The sequence below is a fragment of the Pleurodeles waltl genome, chromosome 3_1 (assembly GCF_031143425.1).
Source record: "Pleurodeles waltl isolate 20211129_DDA chromosome 3_1, aPleWal1.hap1.20221129, whole genome shotgun sequence".
Lineage (NCBI taxonomy): Eukaryota > Metazoa > Chordata > Amphibia > Caudata > Salamandridae > Pleurodeles > Pleurodeles waltl.
In genome coordinates, this window is record NC_090440.1 from 284,675,101 (window position 1) to 284,698,006 (window position 22,906).

General features: G+C 43.0%; 1 protein-coding gene across 10 annotated transcripts in view; it reads right to left on the reverse strand.

Annotated features, from left to right (window-relative positions):
• Positions 1-22,906, reverse strand: part of TCF12 (transcription factor 12) — a 641,728-nt gene that overhangs the window by 25,685 nt on the left and 593,137 nt on the right. For all 10 annotated transcript variants that reach the window (XM_069222409.1, XM_069222403.1, XM_069222408.1 and 7 more), the window contains one exon: positions 183-294. In XM_069222409.1, the coding sequence (XP_069078510.1) occupies positions 183-294 (112 nt within the window). The remainder of the gene's footprint in view (positions 1-182; positions 295-22,906) is intronic.

Consider the following 22,906-nt stretch of genomic DNA (forward strand, 5'->3'; position numbering starts at 1 on the left):
TTGGTATCTTCTTCAAGTGGATAGGTCCCTGCACGTTTATTGAATTAATGTGCAACTATTTTAATAAATTGGTGACTCTCATAGATCAAACTTAAAGGAAACGGTTGTTTCCCCATTTATCTCAGAAGGAGGGGCGGCCAGTAGATGGGTGCAGTGGACATGATCATTTACAAGGGGTTTACCTCTGTAATTTTGTGTTTTGTGGTTTATCTCTGTGCCTCCCACAGAGACTGTGCTGGATAGAGCTGAATGGTTACTGTTGTGGTTCACGGACTCATCACGATGATTTCCAACCTGATAGACCAAAACAAGAAAATACATTTGACCAATCAGACAAACGCAGACATGCACCAATGTAATATTTACTTTAGCAAGTATGCTTTTTCTACTTGCATGATGTATTTTGGAGTCATATTGTGTTCTCAGTCATGTATTTTTGTCGGAAAGGACACAACGACCATGTCAAAGTTTCATGCTGGCAGCCATGGTAGATCAGGTTTTCATGGAATAAAGTACAACTTTTTGATCTCATAAAGCCAAGAACATTAGGAAAGGGAGTCGAGATAATGCCAGTCACGGTGCAAGAAAGGGCAGGTAGCTGAAGAAGTCACAACTGGTCAGTGAGGGGAATGAAAGATCTGTACAGATGGAAAAGGCCACGCAGGATCCACTGGGAAGAATATCAAGTGCAAGAGCGAAGAAGGGAAAAACTGATGGAATGTGAAGCCGCAGATATGAAACTATTTCTGTGGTGTAAATAGTTTGCTAGTGAGGGGGAGGAAGTTCTGGAGTTGTGTTTTGGTGAAGGATTAAGAAGAAAGCCCTCACTCTAAGCAACACAGACTCTTCTATCAAGAGTAAAACATTTCAGCTGTGAATTGCCAATCCAATTCACATCAACTTTCCATGACTAATACGCCACCCCAAATGTGATCAATTAAAGACACTTAGAGAATGACAAGAAAGCAGGTTTCTATTTACGTGGCATCTATACACCACTGAACAGCTGTTCCCTTCTCTCCACACAAACATTTCAACAAGTCACTCTGGAAGTTTCACATCATCAGGATCTCTTTGTCTTTAAGAATGCCTCGAGCTGTAGCTACTCAAGGTTACTGCATTGTCAAATCAGCATGCATTCATGTCTGTTCTTGTAACACACACACTGAGTGATCAGACACAATCTTAAGATTTAAATCCCATGCGCGGTCTCATCCCACAGTGCGTTAACCATTCCGCTGCAGAATTAGATTCTTCGGTTTCAGTAAATCTAAACAGCAACAACTTTAGAATAGGTTTCGTTTTTATGGAATAAGTTAAATGTGCTTTGTTAACTGAACATTTGCCCGATATGCACATAATACTAACGAATAAGTATATACACTGATTATAAACCAAAGCCCTTTCAAATGTATTTGAAGCATCCCTGTACAACATATGAAAACAAACTTTTGCAAGGCCGTAAATAGGCTCCAATTTAAAGGTGAAGACTACCCTAAGAGTTAAACTGTCTCATAACACTTTCCACCAGTGCCCTCTTCAAGGCCCTGTCCTACATGCATCTTTATTTTTTCAAATTATTATTTTCTGAGAATGTGGGCAAACAATAAGTAAGTACCTTGGAAACTAGAAGCGAACCAGAGTCAGAATCCACCATTAGCCGCATGAGAGTCACCTCTTCCAGCGGGCCAACAGACACAGCCCTGACTTTGCTCCACTCTCAACCTCCATTGCACGGCAATGTGCATGACTTTGACTTTGCAACGAAGGGGACACTATTAAGAAGAGCCTGAGCACCTTCCTCTTGGTATTGTATAAGAACGTTTACCCCTATAATGGAAAATGTCACTTACCCAGTGTACATCTGTTCGTGGCATGAGACGCTGCAGATTCACATGCTTTGCACATCCCGCCATCTAGTGTTTGGCTCGGAGTGTTACAAGTTGTTTTTCTTCAAAGAAGTCTTTTCGAGTCACGAGATCGAGGGACTCCTCCCCTTTCGGCTCCATTGCGCATGGGCGTCGACTCAATCTTAGATTGTTTTCCCCGCAGAGGGTGAGGTAGGAGTTGTGTATTATAGTAATAGTGCCCATGCAATGGAGTAAATATGTATGTACACAACGTGGTTTAAAGCGATATAGTTACAAATTTACAAACGTTCAAGATCAACTTCAAACGGCTACAGGCTCCCGGGGAGGCATGTGGGCGCATGTGAATCTGCAGCGTCTCATGCCACGAACAGATGTACACTGGGTAAGTGAAATTTTCCGTTCGATGGCATGTGTAGCTGCAGATACACATGCTTTGCATAGACTAGTAAGCAGTTATTTCCCCAAAAGCGGTGGTTCAGCCTGTAGGAGTTGAAGTTGTTTGAAACAAAGTTCTTAGTACTGCTTGTCCTACTGTGGCTTGTTGTGCTGTTAACACATCCACTCAGTAGTGCTTGGTAAACGTATGAGGCGTAGACCATGTGGCTGCCTTACATATTTCAGTCATTGGAATGTTTCCTAGAAAGGCCATGGTAGCACCTTTCTTTCTAGTTGAGGGTGCCCTTGGTGTTATAGGCAGTTCTCTTTTTGCTTTGAGATAACAGGTTTGAATGCATTTAACTATCCATCTGGCAATGCCTTGTTTGGATATTGGATTCCCTGTATGAGGTTTTTGGAAAGCAACAAACAATTGTTTTGTTTTTCGAATTTGTTTTGTTCTGTCAATGTAGTACATTAAAGCTCTTTTGATGTCTAATGTATGTAGTGCTCTTTCAGCTACAGAATCTGATTCTGGAAAGAACATTGGTAGTTCTACTGTTTGATTCAAGTGGAACAGTGATATGACTTTTGGTAAGAACTTAGGATTTGTTCGTAAAACTACTTTAAGCTTGTGTATCTGAATAAAGGGTTCTTGTATGGTAAATGCTTGGATCTCACTTACTCTTCTTAGAGATGTGATGGCAATTAGAAATGCTACTTTCCATGTTAAGTATTGTATCTCACATGAGTGCATGGGTTCAAACGGTGGACCCATGAGCCGTGTTAAGACAATGTTAAGGTTCCACGAAGGAACTGGTGGCGTCCTTGGTGGGGTAATTCTTTTTAGACCCTCCATAAAAGCCTTTATGACTGCGATCCTAAAAAGTGATGTTGAGTGCGTAATCTGCAGATAAGCTGAAATTGCGGTGAGATGTATTTTAATGGATGAAAAAGCTAGCTTTGACTTTTTTAAGTGCAGTAGGTAGCTGATGATGTCTTTAGCAGATGCGTGTAAGGGGTGTATCTGTTTATTATGGCAGTAATAAACAAATCTTTTCCACTTATTTGCAAAGCAATGTCTTGTGGTTGGTTTCCTAGCATGTTTTATGACTTCCATACATTCCTGTGTGAGGTCTAGATGTCCGAATTCTAAGACTTCAGGAGCCAGATTGCTAGATTCTGGCCTGTTTGGTAGTTTGACATGAGGTACTTCTGAAAGGTCTAGTAGTGTTGTGTACCAAGGTTGCCTTGCCCAAGTTGGTGCTATTAGTATGAGTTTGAGTTTGTTTTGACTCAATTTGTTTACCAGATATGGAAGGAGTGGGAGAGGGGGGAAAAGCGTATGCAAATATCCCTGACCAGCTCATCCATAACGCAGTGCCTTGAGACTGATCCTGTGGGTATCTGGATGCAAAGTTTTGGCATTTTGCGTTTTCTTTTGTTGCAAAGAGGTCTATTTGTGGTGTTCCCCATCTTTGGAAGTAAGTGTTTAGTATTTGGGGGTGAATCTCCCATTTGTGGATCTGTTGGTGATCCCGAGAGAGACTGTCTGCTAACTGATTCTGAATCCCTGGAATAAACTGCGCTATTAAGCGAATGTGGTTGTGAATCTCCCAATGCCATATTCTCTGTGCCAGGAGACACAACTGTGTTGAGTGTGTTCCTCCCTGTTTGTTCAGATAATACATCGTTGTCATGTTGTTTGTTTTGACAAGAATGTGTTTGTGGCTTATTATAGGTTGAAATGCTTTCAACGCTAGAAATACTGCCAGTAGTTCTAAGTGATTTATGTGAAACGGTCTCTGCTGAGTGTCCCATTGTCCTTGGATGCTGTGTTGGTTGAGGTGTGCTCCCCACCCTATCATGGAGGCATCTGTCGTTATTACGTATTGAGGCACTGGGTCTTGGAAAGGCCGCCCTTGGTTTAAATTTATATTGTTCCACCATTGAAGCGAGGTGTATGTTTGGCAGTCTATCAACACTAGATCTTGAAGTTGACCCTGTGCCTGTGACCATTGTGATGCTAGGCACTGTTGTAAGGGCCGCATGTGCAATCTTGCGTTTGGGACAATGGCTATGCATGAGGACATCATGCCTAGTAGTTTCATCACCATCTTCACTTGTATCTTTTGTTTTGGGTACATGGCCTGTATTACATTGTGAAATGCTTGTACCATTTGTGGACTTGGAGTGGCAATCCCTTTTGTTGTTACGACTCGGTCGTCCCATTTCCAGGGGGGCGCTGTAAGGGGACTGTCAGAAGCCTGGGAATCACCTTGAACACCTATCTAGAGTCCCTAGCTGACTCCTGTTTGTTTCTCTTTTCTCCATGTTACACTTGTGTAGGACTACATTTGCTTCTTGGGACTGCAAATCCCATAATGCATAGCTTGGTAGTCAGGAAAACCCGGATTCTGTTTCCCATTGTTTTCAATGGGAGAAATCCAGTTGCTCCTTTTCACTGGATCCTCTCCTCCAGGACTTGCAAGTGTCCAAAACCACACACACCTGAAACCTCTCCTGTGCAGCCCAGCTTGGAACTGCTTATAAGCAGCCATTTCCTCAAGCTCCCTGTCGTGCATCGGACTTCAATTCCTTTGTGTTACAGACCCCTTGTCGGATGGTGTTCCAGTTTTGTTCCTGTTCTGTTCCAGCCTGATCCTTTTTCCTGTTTCTCTGCCCTGCTCCTGATTTTTCCAGCCAGAGTCTGCTCCCTATTTCTTAGCCTTGTACCTGTTTGTTTCTTCCAAAGCCTGCTCCCTGTTTCTCTGCCCTGCTCCTGCCTTGTTTCAGCCTGAACCTTCTCTCTGTTTCCCAGTCCTGTTTACTGCTCATTTCCTACTCCCTGTATTCCAGTCCTGTCCTTGCCTGTTCCAGCCAGAGCCTGTTCTCAGTTTCCCAGTCCTGTCTCTGTCTGTCCCAGACAGAAGTTTGCGCCCTGTTTTCAAGTCCTAGTCCCGCCTTTGCTTCAGCCTGAGCCTGTTCCTAGTTCTTGCCTCTGCCTCTTTGTTTGTTCCCTTCTGTTTCTGTTTCTTCTTGGTTCTTTGTGTCTGGTAAGTGTTCTATCAGTCTTCACCAGTGTATACGTGTCCTCCTGTGTACTGGGGTTGGCTCCTGGTTTCCAGGAGGCAATTCCAGCCCCCATCCTTGTCCAGTGTTATACGTTGTATATCGTGCCTAACAGTGACAGTGTGCTATTGCTGTTTTCTCAGGAATCGCCACTGTGTTTCCAGCTGGACCCACAAGAGCGTGTCCTGTGTATGTAAGTACTATCCTTGTTTGTGCTCTAGGGTCCAGAGACAGAATCACTTCTGCCGCCTCCTTTCTATGGGGCTGGCAGGGTGACTATCTGTAAGAGCAAACTGCACAGAGGCATTGAGATTCCCTGTCACTGTGGGAGGTTCTGCGCCTTACTCTGTGTACAACCCCAGCGTGTTTGTCCACTGGTAATCTGTTTCCTGTTTGTTCGCACAAGGGTTGCTCTGCTTTTACTTTCCTGTTTCCTGTGCCTATCCATAGCTGTCCTTTCCGTGTATGCCTTTAGCTGCTCTTCTGCCCCAGTACACTACCTCTCTAGGATATTCGGTGACCTCAAGGGGTGTACCAGCCAGAGTCCTGATCAGCCCCGCCCGAAACTGTGACATTTGTTGTGTTGATTGTCGCCCCTAAATATTGCTGTGTTTGACAGAGCTGAAGGTGTGACTTGTTGTAGTTGAGTGAGAAACCTAGTTTGTGGAGGGTTTCTATGACATACCTTGTGTGTTGTGAACACCGTTCTTGCGTGTTGGTTTTGATTAACCAATCGTCTAGGTACGGGAACACATGTATTTGCTGCCTTCTAATAATATGAGCAGCCACGACTGCCAGGCATTTTGTAAAAACTGTTGGCGCAGTTGTTATCCCGAATGGCAACACTTTGAATTGGTAATGTACCCCTTGGAATACAAACCTTAAGTACTTTCTGTGTGAAGGATGTATCGGTATATGGAAGTATGCATCCTTTAGGTCTAGTGTTGTCATGTAGTCTTGTTGTTTGAGCAATGGGATTACGTCCTGCGGTGTCACCATGTGAAAGTGATCTGATTTGATGTAGATATTTAATGTTCTGAGATCTAATATAGGTCTTAGAGTTTTGTCTTTTTTGGGTATGAGAAAGTACAGTGAGTAAACTCCTGTTCCTCTCTGATGAATTGGTACTAGTTCTATTGCATCTTTTTGTAACAACGCTTGGACCTCCAGTTGTAGAAGATCCATGTGTTGTTTTGACATATTGTGTGTTTTCGGTGGGACATTGAGGTAATTTTAAAAATTCTATGCAATAACCATGCTGGATAATTGCTAGGACCCAAGTGTCTGTTGTTATTTCCTCGCATTGTTTGTAGAACTTGGTTAGTCTCCCCCCACTGGTGTTATGTGTTGGGGATTTGTGACGTCTAAGTCACTGCTTGTTTTGTGGAGTTTTGGGACTTTGGAACTTCCCTCTACTTTTTGGGAATTGCCCCTCTCTATATTGTCCCCGAAAACTTCCCCGCTGATATTGACTTTGATAAGTGGGCCTTGTTTGGGAGGTTGTGGGTTCCGTGCTTTGTCCTCGAAACCCCCCTCGAAACTGATTTACGAAATGTTCCTCTGCTCTGTGGGGAGTAGAGTGCGCCCATGGCTTTGGCCGTATCAGTGTCCTTTTTAAGTTTTTCGATAGCAGTGTCCACCTCCGGCCCAAACAACTGCTGTCCGTTAAATGGCATATTCAGCACGGCTTGTTGTATTTCCGGTTTGAATCCTGATGTACGCAGCCATGCATGTCTCCGTATTGTCACTGCTGTGTTTACAGTCCTAACAGCTGTATCTGCCGCATCCATTGCTGACCGTATCTGATTGTTCGAGATACTCTGTCCTTCTTCCACCACTTGCTGTGCTCTCTTTTGGAACTCCTTGGGCAAATGTTCTATAAAGTGTTGCATTTCGTCCCAATGAGCCCTATCATATCTGGCCAACAAAGCCTGTGAGTTGGCAATACGCCACTGGTTTGCTGCCTGTGCTGCCACTGTTTTCCCTGCCGCGTCGAACTTACGACTCTTTGTCTGGAGGTGGTGCATCTCCTGAAGTGTGTGAGTTCGCTCTCTTGCGAGCTGCCCCTACTACCACTGAGTCCGGTGTTAACTGTTGTGTGATGTCCACGGGGTCTGTTGGTGGCGGTTTATATTTTTTCTCCACCCTTGGAGTAATGGCCCTTCATTTCACAGGCTCCTCAAATACTTGTTTGGAGTGTTTTAGCATTGCAGGTAGCATGGGGAGGCTCTGGTACTGGCTGTGTGTGGACGACAGTGTATTAAATAGAAAGTCGTCTTCAATTGGCTCAGCATGCATGCTGACATTATGAAATGCCGCTGCCCTTGACACCACCTGTGCGTAGGCTGTACTATCCACTGGTGGTGACGGTCTAGCTGAATAACAGTCAAGACTGTTATCTGACACTGGCGCATCATAAAGATCCCACGAGTCAGGATCATCCTGACTCATCCCTGTATAAATTGGGGATTGCATCATTGGTGGAGTGGCTACCGGTGATGGTTGTGGAGAGCGTTGTGGAGATGGTGGCGGGGTTACTTGTTTAGCCACCTTTGCCTGTGGCTGCTTGTTTTTCTCTTGGAAGGCAAGTTTTCGTTTCATGCGAATCGGAGGGAGAGTACTGATCTTCCCTGTTTCTTTTTGGATGTGGAGCCTTCTTTGGGTGTAGTCTGGCTCCATTGTCTCCAGTTCCTGTCCAAATCTATGTGTTTGCATTTGTGAGGACAGGCCTTGTTCCTCTGTGTAGGAACTTGATTTCGGTTCAGAGGCCGGATGTTTCGGTATCGAAACCTTTTCGGCTGCCTTTTTCGGTTCCGACGACACTTTTTTGCTCTTCGGCGTACTGATTTCTCGTGCTGACTTGGTTCGGTGCCGCTCTCTCGGTGCCGAGATTGCTCTGACCCGGTGTCGAGTCTGCTCTGACCCGGTGTCTCGGGGTCGAGTGTGCTCTGTGCCGGTATCTCGACCGGAGTCGGATGACTTCGACACATGCATGCCCTTTTTCGGTGCCGATGCACGGTCACCTATTTTTCGGGTTAAGCCATGGCGTGTTGGCGGTGGCGTCCCCTGGGCTTTACTGGTCTTTACGTGAGTCTTGTGTAGCGACGTCTTACTCACGGTTTTCGGCATCTGTTCAGGATCGACCTCTTCCGAGTCCGAATCCTCGATGGAGAAGGCTTCCTCTTCTTCCTCCATGTGTTTCTGTCCTGTCGGCACCGACCCCATCTGTAGTCTTCTTGCTCTTCGGTCCCTTAAGGTCTTTCTGGACCGAAATGCTCGACAGGCCTCACAGGTATCCTCTTTGTGTTCTGGCGACAAACACAAATTACAGACCAAATGCTGATCTGTATAAGGATACTTGTTGTGACATTCGGGGCAGAATCGGAATGGGGTCCGTTCCATTAGCCTTGAAGACGCACGCGGTCGGGCCGACCAGGCCCCGCCGGGAAATCGAAAACCCCGAAGGGCCGCCGGAGCTCTTCAAAATTCGGTGTCGATCTGTTGTAACTAGCCCGATACCGAACGCAAACAATACCGTCGAATTTTCCGAGTTATTCACTAACTTTCCGAACCGAAGCGCGGAGCAAAAAGGAAAACGTCCGAACCCGATGGCGGAAAGAAAACAATCTATGATGGAGTCGACGCCCATGCGCAATGGAGCCGAAAGGGAAGGAGTCCCTCGATCTCGTGACTCGAAAGACTTCTTCGAAGAAAAACAACTTGTAACACTCCGAGCCCAACACTAGATGGCGGGATGTGCAAAGCATGTGTATCTGCAGCTACACATGCCATCGAACCTTAAAATATATAAAACTTGTGCTTTAATTAAGGTGAGGTGTCACTACTGACTCTACAAAGCCAATTCATGTAGGCACATCAAGTGTACTCATTTTGATTTGTGAAAGATTTTGCTAAATTAAAACTATCTACAGCTGTAAACGGGTGGTTCGCACATGCACATGTGCCTTCCACGTTGAACTAATGTATCAAGTTTAGACAAATGTGTCTTAAGAAACAAATATACAATTAACACTTTCAGGAATAAGAAAATATTTAACAAAAACCCTAAACTCACATTTCACATAACTGAGAGCAAGACAAAAGTTATAACATACTGATCACCAAGGGAAGTGGGTCCTTCTTGTGACTAGAGCAAAAATACATTATTGAAAATATAAACTCTAGACCTGGTAAAGCTGCAGTGGTCTACTCCTACCGACCTCCACAGAATCGATCTATCGATCTTATGGCTGTAGAACAGGTAACTACAAATTAAAAAAAAAAAAAAAAGAACACCCATTATCTTCCAAAAGGGACTTCATGTATGGCAATTCCAGGTAATAGTATTTGAAATGTTTACTTGGTGGATATGATGGGAAGAGCTACATTCTCCAGCCAAGAGCATAATCCATGTTAAACTTAATGTGTGGGGTAGCAGTCAGCAATGTTCTGGTTGGCTGATGTGGCTTGTTTCAGAGCATTCTTAATCACCAAGCAGGAATCCTTCCTTCAACCATGCGAGCAGCTCCGGTGATGGAGCTTTACAAGCAAGAGTCTCAGAATGACAATCCCAGAAATATACAGGGATTAATGTTAATTATCCCATAGCGAAAAATCAAGTTAGACAAATGTATATAATTTAACCCAATTCTGTATAGTTCATAAGCAATGTAATGCTACTGAAATGCTAAAGTGACATTAAACAAAAGCAGAATGTTTACAGTATGGCCTCATTTCAGCAGAATCCTGTTTGTTTGTTTTTGATTTGAATTAAAATTTGGATTTTGGTAAGGTTATATACTTGGAAACTGAAAAGAAACCAACAATTCAATAAGGCTGCAATCTGTTTTGGAAGGCTTTAGGAAATTAATCAGCATCTTATTTAGAGGGAACCTGCTCCCCATTACTACGGCTACCATAAAATGAAGTAGTGACTCTACAACAGGGTTCTCCAACCTGTTCTGTAATAATAACTACTTTTATTCAATAGAAATTATCGAGAGCTACCAGTAATGTTAGTGTTGTAATAGTGACTATTAGAAAAGATTGCATTAGTGACCACAATATACAAGATTACTACCAGTGATGGCCTCCGTGAAGTAGGCATGGTTGCAAACAATAGTGTATAAAAGTGTTTGTCTATAAAGAATGCTTCTACAAGGGTAATAGATAACCAGCGCTGAAGTGCCTCTGGAACCAAGGTAATACCATTTGGAAAAAGGCATCCCAATGCCTCATTATTTAAGACTCAAATATCACCTTAAAAGATATTTGGAGAAAAATGGCTGAATGTCCAAAATATATTTAGAGTTCTGAAAATAAAAAAATATTTTTCCTCAAATATATCCTGTAAATGTCGGTTTATGTATATTAATTCAACCATGTAAAATCTCATAATTTCATAGCCTGGGTTCCACACAGGAGAGCCACTTACATGTGCTTAGAGAGCTTTCACAAGCCACTCGTCGGAGAAGCCTACTCTACACTCACATCACAGCAAGAAAAGTTGTTTGGAGTAATAACGGAATTCCCTGTGGTTTAAAAACACTTACATTTAAACCGTACAGAGAATCCCAACTACGAGCTGATGCATAACATACAAATGAAGGACCTGTAGAGGAGCACCAGCCTATCAAGTCATTAGTAAATGTGACTGGGTGGGCGCTAACAGTTGAGCAGCCCCTATCTCGACTGGCAAGACGAAGTGCACGTCTGCTTGTAAATACAGCCTGAAAAGCTATGAAGTGCTTATAATAAAGGTGAAAATGTGCATAAAATGGTGGCTGATTAAATCACGTAGGTAAAGGGATGCTCTGTAACAGTCGATCTATAGGATTAACCTATAAGGTTAAGGGGTTTTCAGGATACTGAAGCATCTTGCTTGACTCGAATACCATAAGATTGACTTGGTTACATCTGAAGTAAGTAGGCAAACTCAAAGGATGATTTTTTTAACTACAAGTATTGGTGTACGTTTTTCCAAAACTGCTACATCAGCTACTTATCTGGCTTAATGTCGCACAATTTCTGTATTTGGGTATGACTGAGTAGTGATGCAGTAGGGAGAATATTTGAGTAAGCTTTTCTGTAACGTCTGACCACCTAAACATACAGCTGGTGAAATCTAAACAAGTGTGTTATAGATGTTTTATTTATTATCCTTGATCAGGTTTTCAGTGGTTGCTCTGCCATTCCTCAACATGAATAAACGCTGTAGCAACACCACCAGGAGACAGCGGTGAGTTACACTACTGATCCCTGCCAGAGTCATTCTAACACTATGAGGATGCATTCATGCAAATTCTTGGTCACCCTTTCCGAGCTGACAAAAAAATGTACATTCCACCAAGCCCTCCTCAAGCTAATAATAGTACCGATGAAATATAGCAGCTATAAGTATTTTGGCAAATTAAAAATCTACTACTAATCCAGAAACCGACTGCCAGATACACTCCGACAAATTTAAAACCAAGATTGAGGATAAGAAAGTGTAAAAAGATTTTAACTGCTCTCCAGCACGTGTGAATTTACTCTGTATGCAAGAAAGGCTCATCAGCAACTGTAGTGTCTTCCAAAGATTAGCAATAAATCGTTTTAACATTTCAGAACATCAGCCTTATTGCTGAGCAGCAAAAGTAGCGAGCACTTCTACAACAATTCCCATAAGTATGGGAATCATCGCAAATCAAGATATTTCATTCACGCACAATGGCCGATTTCACAGGAAAAGAATGCTCTGCACAAACCCTCACCATAGGATACCACACAGTGTATCAAGATCAAGAGACCACACAATGTCTCAAGGTCAAAACTCTAAATTAACAAGGGCCCCGCAAGCTAAGTGGACTCTTAAGTTAAAATTTGGTGCACAAATATAAGCAATTGTGAAAGCAATATCCTAATTCCAAATCATTCTAATTCTGTCATCACAAATGGGATTCGTGAAACAGAACTCTGTCCGCACCTGCAAGCGTAGGGCTGCAGGGAAAGCCGTTGTTCCAGGAAGGTCCCAGTGCAGAAGTGACCGACCACAACATTTTAGGTTTCTGGCTGTTCGAGAGATTCTTTGTAAATTGCTTCACTCCTTAGAATCGTTTGCAGAAATATAGGCTGAAGACAGGATTATCAGCGGTTTCGGTGTGGGAACAGGAATGGACCACCCCATATATAATCAAGGTCTATTGGACTTTGGGGGATACTGTTTTGTGGTATGCGAGAATCTACCTCTAAAAATTCTGGAATACTGGAAGTTTTTGAAAAATGTGATCAGAAATGTTCTCCAAAATGTATACATTTCTCTCAAATGGAGTATATGACCTACGTTCTTAGCCTGGCTTCTGTAAATGAATTATTTTTGGGCTACAACCTTCATCACACTCCTATTAGTAGCTCCAATATAAGCATCTTGGCTGACTTTTTTCCATAATTTAGGGCTTGCTCTAAAACGATGATATTCGCGACTTTATAGTTTGTTACTGTGCTGGATTTGCTTTGTTGCTTGGTCACACATTTCACTATAATTTTGTAAATCGGCAATATCTGCATATTTAGCATGGAGCAGTGTCTTCCCGGGATACTTTTTGTGCCGTAATCATCCCTCGGCTACTTACTGAAGGTTATTTACAAAGTAGGTACTGTCGTGTATGAGCGAGGCGCCCCTGCATTTCGCATCCTTTTCTACTAGTATAAGTTAGGAGACGGAAACTGTGCGCAAGGGTGACAGGTGTAGAAACAGGTCTTTGTCACAGCCGCGCGCCCTATGCAGCAGGGCCAGAGAGGATGCTGCTTTCATTGTTTGCCTCATTAGCATACAGCTGACAGACTACTATTTCAGCGGGGAGGCCTGCTCCTCTCGTCAGACTTGTCGACGTTTCAATAGCGGCAGAGCCTCCCTTCAAAATAAAAGGCCGACCCACAAGAGGCTAACCTTGGCCTCTGAACTCCCTTTTCTTGCAGCCACGATATTACTGCTGCATCAACCAAGCAAACTGTGGGATCATTCAACCGGGGGCCCTTCGTGAGGTTTTACGATGGAAACATAGCAAGCCTAACTAAGGTTACAAACAAGAGATCTACAGTGTAGTCCCCCGAAAGTCTGGAAAGCAAAAAATATTTATAAAATTAGTAAAATTGTTTCCCACTTATTCGCCATACCCAATAATTGGCGGGTTTTTCCCACATTCTCCACCACGGCACTTACCCCACCGCCATGGTTGTGTGAACTCATCCATGGCAAAAACAGTGTTAACTGTTTAGCATCAAAGAGCAAAGCACATAGAATCCTCTTTCAGCAAAAAATGCATGCCCACAAAAGAACTAAGCCGCTAATGATTTACATTCGTTGATTTAATTTAAATTATGACATTATGCACTATACGAATGTAAAAAAAAGTGTTGGGTTCTGCAAAAGAGCTCCTAGTGGGCAGGAAATGAGCTCTACTAGACTTTCCAAGCAGCATCAAATATTAAAGCAAATGTTAAACTAAAAACCACGTCTGTTTATGCTAATCTCATAAAAAAGGCAAAATGACTCATTTCCTTGCTTCTTCTGCCAAGAATTTCTTTTAACTAAATGCAATTTATTATTTGCCTAAGAGGCTCGGGCACATTCTAGAAAACGCTTCCTTCGAAGACAAAAAAATAATTTTGAATTCAAGGGGGCAGTCAGCGATCAAAACAAGAACTTTAAGTAATATGTATTTTGTTGAACTCAAGGCATTTTGAACATGTAGTGTTTGCAACAACAAGCAACAGCAATCCCACCAATTTTGAATTTTTTTTTTTTTTATGCTAGAGTTCGCCCACAAACCCAGCCAAATCAGATCTGTAATGGGAAAAAAAGATCGATAGGCCGCGAGATGGAAGTGAGAAGTTGCCAAGGTCTCAGATAAAGCTGATACAAACACATTTCTAACTATATACAGGATTGAACACTATGCAACTGATGTTGTAAATCCGGCTGCACTCATTCCAGAACCATTCATCGTTTTTGTAAATGCTTACTTTCGGCAGAGGTTAGTGAACAGTTTACGCAGCCAGTTCGGGCTAAACTGTAAAATGGTGACCGAATGCTGATCCAGATTCACAAGTGAGCCTGTGAAATCGCTTAGTCTCGATCAAACGGGAACATCTTGTGGAGAGTATCGAAGCAGCGCCCCATTCTGCATAAGACATTCCTTTGATTTAAAGGGGGCGGTGGGGAGGGCTGTGTGTGTCCTGCTTGCAAGCACACAAGCTAGCCCAGTGCTATATTGTTCTTGTGTCTGAAAGTAAACAAGTGGAATTTGGGGACTGAGGGCGAAAATCTAATTTCTAAAAACACACCTAATAATCCATCTATTTTATAATAAGTTAAATTCAGAAAATTATCTAACAAAACCTGTTTCTACATTAAACATCAGCTCCATCAAATGTTTGTATTTGCAAGTAAGCAATAAACCATCATGATACCTAAAATGTGTGCTTGGTGGAAATGTAAACAAAAAAACAAAAACAAAAATCAAATACAAAAAACACCAATCTCTTAAAAGATGTCATACAGTATAATTTAATTCCCAACATGTAATTTCTTTATCCATTTAGGTTATTATAAGTCCAAGCTCCAACCCCCCAAACGCCCAAAAAATAGTTCCCATGTGTTTTTTTAATGATCTGAATTATCTGACCCTGCTTGGGGATTAATCTAGACATTTTTTCCTTTCCATTCTTACTTCCATTACAGCTGTGCTTCGCAGCCCCTTGGAGTTTAGAAATCTGTTTAGGTTGGGCCTGCACACACCGAGGTCCACATTCCAGCAGCTTTTCTCCAGCATCTGCTATTGAAGTCTAGTTCCAATTTACAATAAACAGCTTTTCCAGACCATAACGCTTGAAATTCAGTCCCTCTCGGCTGCTTTTCCCATTCAATCACTCTACACACTATTTCAAGGAGAAAAAATGTTCTGCCAATTATTACACATCTGGAAAAAATGCATGTATAAGCTAAAATGCACTCTGCAGAAAGTCTCGGTTTTCTGCATATGGCCACAAGAAGGATTTCACGGGCCACTGACTTTGCTCAAGACAGCTAAGTCATTTTCGTTTTTTTTGTTAGATTTAACCGAAACTTGCCAGCAGGTGCAGATCTCTCGGACTCTAAAAAAAGACAGACTGAAAAAACAGTTATGCAAGGAGTGGATGAAGGGTAGCACAGCGTGTTAATCTTTGGTAAGCTACGGGGCCAGAAATAAATCTAGAGAAATTTAGCCAGGGGTTCGATATTACAAATGATACCTTCAAGGCAGGAAGAGATACACATGCATAACTGGAAAGGCGCTGGTTAGCACATACATTTATAGATTTAAAGACCCCTTTGCACAATGGCTCCTAATAAATTAAGCTTGTGCCTTTGCACTTTTGACTCGTGTTAGTGATTAATTCAGTGCATATGGGCACTAATCTCTCTTGATAAGTTTGAGCCGTGACATAACTTATAAGCATTTCTGCTTCCCGAGTTTACTTGGTACAGCGGATTAATGCAAATGAATTACACTCCGGAGTTTGTATGGCTCAGTGGGTTAATGCAAATAATTGGTACTGCAGTAAACTAGGGCAAGTGCACTGGCGACAAAGGGTTGAGTAAGCAACTGACTAACACAATCTCAGGCACAAGAAGTGGAACCACCGACCTGGATGCCATGGGGATAGCGAGTCTGGAGTGGAACACACACCACCTGGAAGGAGTGTGATGAAGGATAGCAGTAGCTTAACCTACTTATTTATCAAGTAAGAATGTGTTACTGAGGCAGGTATCAATAGAGTGATATGCAAGGTTAGATCTCTAATCAGATGGTAACAACAACAACAAAAAACAGAAGGGTGTATGTGGAGGCCTGGCCCATTAGAAAATTCGAAAGCGGTAAAAAAGGCTGTATTTGTGGAAATGCAAGCCCCACTCTACCTATGGTTGGAGAGAATGTAAGGGCGATTTCCTTCAGTGATGCAGAGTTGGAAAAGAGAGCCTGGTTCTTTCTTTACAAACCTTATCCCCACACTAACCTGTCGTACAAGAACGCCTTTCCACCTAGTATAAATAACAATGAAAAGAAGCTAGTCAAGCTATTGTTTCGAGATATTATAATTTTATGTGGAGGAAGCATAAGGAAAATGTAACGTACCCAGTAGACATCTCTTCGTGGCATGTAGTGCTGAGGATTCACATGCATTGCACTATCCTTCCATCTAGTGACGGGTCCAGAGTGTTACAAGTTGTTTTTCGAGTCACAGAATTGAGCGACTCCTCCCTCTTGGTGACACTGCGCATGGGCATAGTCCTTTGTGAAGACTGTTTTCCCACAGGCAGGTGAGAAAGAGGAATGAGAGGAGATATAGAGAAAGAAATGGCCATGAGTGTGTATGTACATATATATCATATCGGACGCTTCCCGTCCTTTAGAGCGGAGGGGCCATGCCCCCCCCCCACCTTTTGCCCCTCATGAAGAGTGTCTGTCAGGCTGAATAGACTTCAGCCTGACAGACACTCTTCATTTTCAGCTCAGCCCGCCAGGAGTGAGACATGCGCGATTTGCGCAGACTCCTGGCTGCCTGAGCTGAACTTTGCTGGGCTGAGGAGGTCACAGCTCCAATGGGCGTGACCTCCTCGGCTCAGCAAAGGTGCCTCGAGGCCCTCCCCTGGGTGACGAGGAAAGCGTCACCCATTGACTTCGACCTGAGCACTTCAGGTTTAAGCCTTGAAGCGCCCAGGGTGAGTGTCAATCAGTGACACTTCGTCACAGAGTGGGGTGGGGTCAGCAGTCTTACTGACCCCATCCCACTCTGACGAGGCTGGGACTGCTTAGGTCAGCCAATGAGGGTAGGCAGCAGTCCCAACCCTCCTGGGACCTCGAGGCTGAAGGGGAGGGGGGGGGGGGGGGGGGAGGGTGTGTGTGTGTGTGTGTGTGTGTGTGTGTGTGTGTGCGCATGCATGAGTTTGTGATGTTTTAAAATGAATGTTTGGTGCATGCGTGCATGTTTGAATGTTATGAGTGTTAATGGATGTGCGCATGCATGTCTGTGTGAAATAATGAGTGTGTGTGTGTGCTTTACCTCCTAAAGCTGCCGGCTGCCACTGATAGATAGAGATATATATATATATATATATACACACACACACACACACACACACGCAAATCGCCATTTATGTTAGGGAAGGAGGGTGGGCGCATATGAATCTATAGCACTACATGCCAAGGACAGATGTCTACTGGGTAAGTATCATTTTCCATTTGATAGAATGTGTGGCAGTAGATATAGATGCTTTGCACAGATTGTAAAGCAGTCCCTACAAAAAGTGGTGGCTAGCCTGTGAGAGTTGCAGTTGTCTGAAAAAGTGTTCTTAGGACAGCTTGCACTACATTTGCTTGGTGGTGTGTGCTTGTACATCCACACAATAATGCTTTGTGAATGTGTGTGGTGCAGACCAAGTAGCTGCTCTGCATGTGTCAGCTAAAGGAATATTTCCTAAAAATGAAATAGAGCACCTTTTTTTCCAAGTGGAATGTGCTCTATGAGTTTATGGCAAATGTCTGTCCTAACATAACATGTTTGTATACATGTAACAATACATCTAGCTATACATTTTTTGTGAAATTGGATTGCCCTTGAATGGCTAAGCGAAAGCCACAAAAAGTTATTGTTTTCCTCAACTCTTTTGTTCTGTCAATATAGTACGTAAGTGCCCTCTTTACGTCTAAAGTGTGGCGTGCCCTCACTGCTACTGAATCAGGTTGTGGAAAAAAACCCCAAAAAAACTGGCAAATCAATGGTCTGTTTGATATGAAATTGAGACCTCAATTTTGGTAGGAATTTTGGATTTGTGCAAAGAACCTTATCCTTATGAATTTGAAAGAAAGGTTCCTCTAGAGTTAATGCCTGGAGCTCACGGACACTTCTTAAGTGATGTGACTGCAACCAGAAAAACTACCTTCCATGAAAGGACCTGAATAGGAAATTAGTGAAGTGGCTCAAATGGAGGGCCCATGAGCCTAGTAAGTACAATGCTAAGATTCCACGGTGGAACAGGTGGAAGTCTAGGCAGAATTACCCTTTTAAGTCCTTCCATGAAAGTTTTAATACCAGGTATTCTCAACACCGAAATGTGTTCTTTATGTATACAACTATAGATACAAGAAGTATCTGATTCAAGTGTAAGCCAAGTTAGTCTGCTGCAAATAAAGCAAGTAGCAAATAATTTCTTGGACAGATTCCTTAATTGGATAAATGTGTTTGGATGGGCAGTAGCAAACATGCCACTTCCATTTTGCTGCATAACATGCTCTAGGTATCGGTCTGCATGTCTCCTTTAAGATTTCTATAAATTCAGGAGGTAAATTAAGATCACCAAATTTTATGACTTCAGGAGCAATACTGATAGGTTGAGCGATTTGGGGTCTGGGTGCCTGGTCTGTCCATGGTTCCGTTTGAGGAGTTCCAGCCTGTTGGAGAGCTTCTCATGAGGAACTTGCAAGAGGTCCAGAAGTGTTGTGAACCAAGGTTGACATGCCCATGTGGGTCCTACCAGTATCATAGTTAGTGCAGTCTGCTTGAGATGCAAACCAGAAATGGAATGAGTGCGAGAGGTGGAAAAGCCTAAGCAAATATCCCTGAGCAATTCATTCATACAGCACTACCCTTTGAGAGAGAGTGAGGGTAACCTGGACACAAAGTTTGGGCATTTTGCCTTCTGTTCTGTGACGAAAAGATCAATTTGAATATTTCCCCACCATTGGAAATATTTTTGAAGGACTTGTGTGTGGAGTTCCCATTTGTGGACCTGTTGATGCATCCTGCTGAGCAGGTCTGCAAAGTCGTTGCCTGTCCCTGGGAGATACTCTGCTAGTAGGTGAATGTGGTGGTGATGAGCCCATTTCCATATTGCTTGTGCCAGTTATGATAACTGGAACAATTGTGCCCCCTGCCCGTTTTTGTAGAGAATACAGTGCTGTCGTAATGTCCTTCAGGACAAGGACAACTTTGTGTGTGAGGTGAGAGGAAAGCTTTGAGGGCTAGAAATAACGCTTGAAGCTCCAGATAGTTTATATGCTTGGAACGATGAGTGCAATTCCAAAGACCCAGTGCTGTGAAGTTTTGAAGATGTGCTCCCCAAACTTTCAAGGACGCATCCACGGTCAGAATGAGTTGAGGCACAGAGTCTCGAAAGGGCTGCCCTTTTAAGAGGTTGGTGGAGTTAAACCATTGCAGAGAGTGGAAGGTTTGGAGGTCTATCAACACTAGATCCTCTTTCTTCAAACGTCATCAGCTATGGTTGCCATTAAGTAACTATCTCTCACGCACTGCAAAGGAAATGGATGTTTCTCCTCCTTTTTAAAGAAATGTCAATATTTATCCTGTTTTTCTTCTGATATAAACTTTTTTCATCTTACTTTCGCTGTAACTAATGTCAATTACCTCTCTCTCTCCACATGGCTATCACTTGACTCCCTTTTCTATCCCTGTAGCTCTTCTCCCTCTCCCTTTCTTCTTTCTTTATTCAAACTTGGAGTCCTTGATACTATATTGCTGTATATGCCTAATTCATGTACATGTTTAATATAGATTTATAAGTACAATATTCCTTATGTATATATATTCACAACTGCATATCTCTGTCCTGGCAATGTTAAGTTAAGGTTCTTGTATTTGACTCAATAAAACACATCTTTAAAAAAAAAAAAAACACTAGATCCTGAGGTCGACCCTGTGACTGAGACCACTGACAAGAGAGACATTGCTGTGGCTGACATATGTGTAGTCTGTCATGGGGTACGATGGAAATGCAAGATGCCATCATCCCTAAGAGCCACCTGACAGTTTTGACTGTGGGAGTGTGATTCTGTTGAAACTGAGGAAGCAGATGGTGGAAGATTTGTGTCTGAGCTGCACTGGGTATGTTAACCCTAGTTGAGTGTTGAGAATGGCCCCTAAATATGGTTGAACCTGGAGAGGATGCAGATGAGATTTTACAAAGTTGAATGTGAACCCTAATTTGTGACGAAGGTTCACTGTAATTTGTGCGCAAGATTGACACTGTTGCAATGTGCTGGCTTTGATAAGCCGGTCACCCAGGTATGGGAAGACACAAATCTTTTGTCATCTGAGAAGTGCTGCAACCACTGCTAGCCATTTGGTAAATACCCTGGGAGCAGTTGTGGCCCCAAAAGGTAGGACTTTGAACTGATGATGTTTGCCTGCAATCACAAATCTTAAATATCTGCGGTGTGCGGCATCAATGGGAATGTGAAAGTATGCATCTTTGAGGTCTAGAGCCGCCATAAAATCTGTGTTGAAGGAGTGAGTGGAATGACATCCTGTAGAGTGACCATGTGAAAATATTCTGAAAGAATGTACTGATTTAGGGACTTGAGATCTAAGGTGGGTCTGAGTCACCCTTCCTTTTTTGGAATGAGGAAACATAGCAAATATAATCCTGCTCCTTGAACTGGTTCTCTAGCCCCTTTTGGAAGGAGAGCTTGTACCTCTTCTTTGAGGAGAGTGAGGTGTTCTTGAGATAACCTTTGCACATGAGGAGGGCTCCTGGGAGGTGCAGTTATGAGCTCCATGCACTAACCATGTTCGATAATGAAGACTCACTCGCACAATGATATTTTTATCCACTGAGATTAGAAGTTGTGAAGGCATCCCCCAACTGATGTTATATGGGGTTTGGGTATGTTGAAGTAGTCTGTGTCTTAGAACCTGAGCCCCGAGAGGAGTTGTGTTTGCCCCGCCTCTGAAGTTATGACCTCTGAATGCTCCTCTGAAACCGCCTCTGGTATAGGAACCTGAGGCATGTTTGTTTTGAGAGGTGAAAGGCTCCAATGAAGCGGTTGATATGTAACCGTCTCTACGGGCAACAAAAAAATCCTCTTAGTGCCTGTGACTGAAGAGCTTGCAGTGTCCGTGTCCTTTTTTTAGGGTAGAGTGTGCAAGTGCTCTAGCCTGCTGTAATCTCTCGGAAGGATTTTAACCACGCCCATCAGTTTAGTTGGTTTGTGGGCTTACCTTTTAAAAATCGCTTGTTTTTTGTTGTTGTGAAAAGCATACATGCGTCATGCCTTTTCCGGTGTTTAGCCTTCCTCGAGCACACCGGCCAACTACTGATAACATACGAGGCTCCATGTTTTCAGCATAGTTTCTGGTCTACTTTTTCTTTCCTAAGTACAGCGATCTTACTGCACATTTGCCGATACGTTTGAGTGTGAGCGAACTTCTGTTTCATTTTGTGTGCTCCTTCACACTAATGGAGCAGTGCTTTAAATCGGCTCACATACGAAAAACTGTATTACTTTTCATTTCATGTGGCAATAAAAGTCCGGTTAGGACTTTACAAAGCGATTAGCTTTAAGTCGAGCAAATGCGGTACCCATTGCATTGCAAATGCTTGTTAGTTTTTCCAAGGTGGAATCAACTTGTGGACCAAAGAGGTGTTCTTTATTAAAGGGCATATTTAAAACTGCTTGCTGTACTTCTGGCTTAAACCTACAGTACCTAAGCCATGCATGTGTTCTGATTAGGACACATGTGTTTATGCCTTGTGTTGCTGTATCTGCAGCATCCAGCACACATCTGATGGAATTATTGGCAATGGTTTGCCCCTCTGACATAATTTGTTAGTCACATTTGCAATGCTCACATGGGAGACATTGGAGGAGATCCTCCATTTCATTTCAGTGAGCTCTGTCAGATCTAGTGAGTAGGGCTTGGGAATTGGCTTTCCGCCAATGATTAGCAGCTTGCGCAGCTACTCGTTTGCTTGTCACATCAATCTTTTTACTCTTTGTCAGGTGGAAGGGAGGGGGGAAGTTTCCAGTGGCCTGGCTATTAGCTCATTTCCTGGCCATAGTAGCCACTACAGAGGCTGGTGGCACCCGTGATCTAATAAGTAAAGGGTCAGAAGGAGCTGTTTAGAATTTTTCATCTACCCGTGGCATTATTACTCTTGAACGGATAAGCTCTTGGAAAATGTAATTTACGTGGCGCACACCCAGGGGATATTGGGTGTTCCTGTGTGTGGTGGTAAGTGTGTCAAATAGAAAATCCTGTTTAATAGGATTCTTATGTAAAGGTACATTATGGTACACAGCTGCCCTAGTAAAGACTTGATGGTAGCTGGTAGTATCCTCTGGAGGGGAAGGTCTAGCAGGACGGAAGTCTGGATCAGTATTAATAACTGGGTCTGGATCATAAGAATCCTAGGGATCCAGATCTGGTGGTACCTCCTCCAAATAATGTTCCTCAAACAATGGCGGAGTGTGGTCTCTCTCAGTTGGAGAAGTGGGAGAATGACAGGGAGGAGAAGTAGGAGGGGGAAGAGAATGAACAAGCTCCTCTGTGAAAATAGTCTTTTCACTAGGGAGGTTTTTAGTTTTTTAGGTGGTGAGGTGTCCAGTGCCTCCTGGAAGGTTAGCTTCCTTTTAAAAGTAACTGTAGGGGAAGCTACAATCCATCCTCTGCCTTCTTGAATATATATTTTGCGCTGTCTTGTGTCCATTGTCTCTAATATGGTTTGAATAGGCAAAGGCATGGTGGAGATGCTGGAGTCCAAATGCACA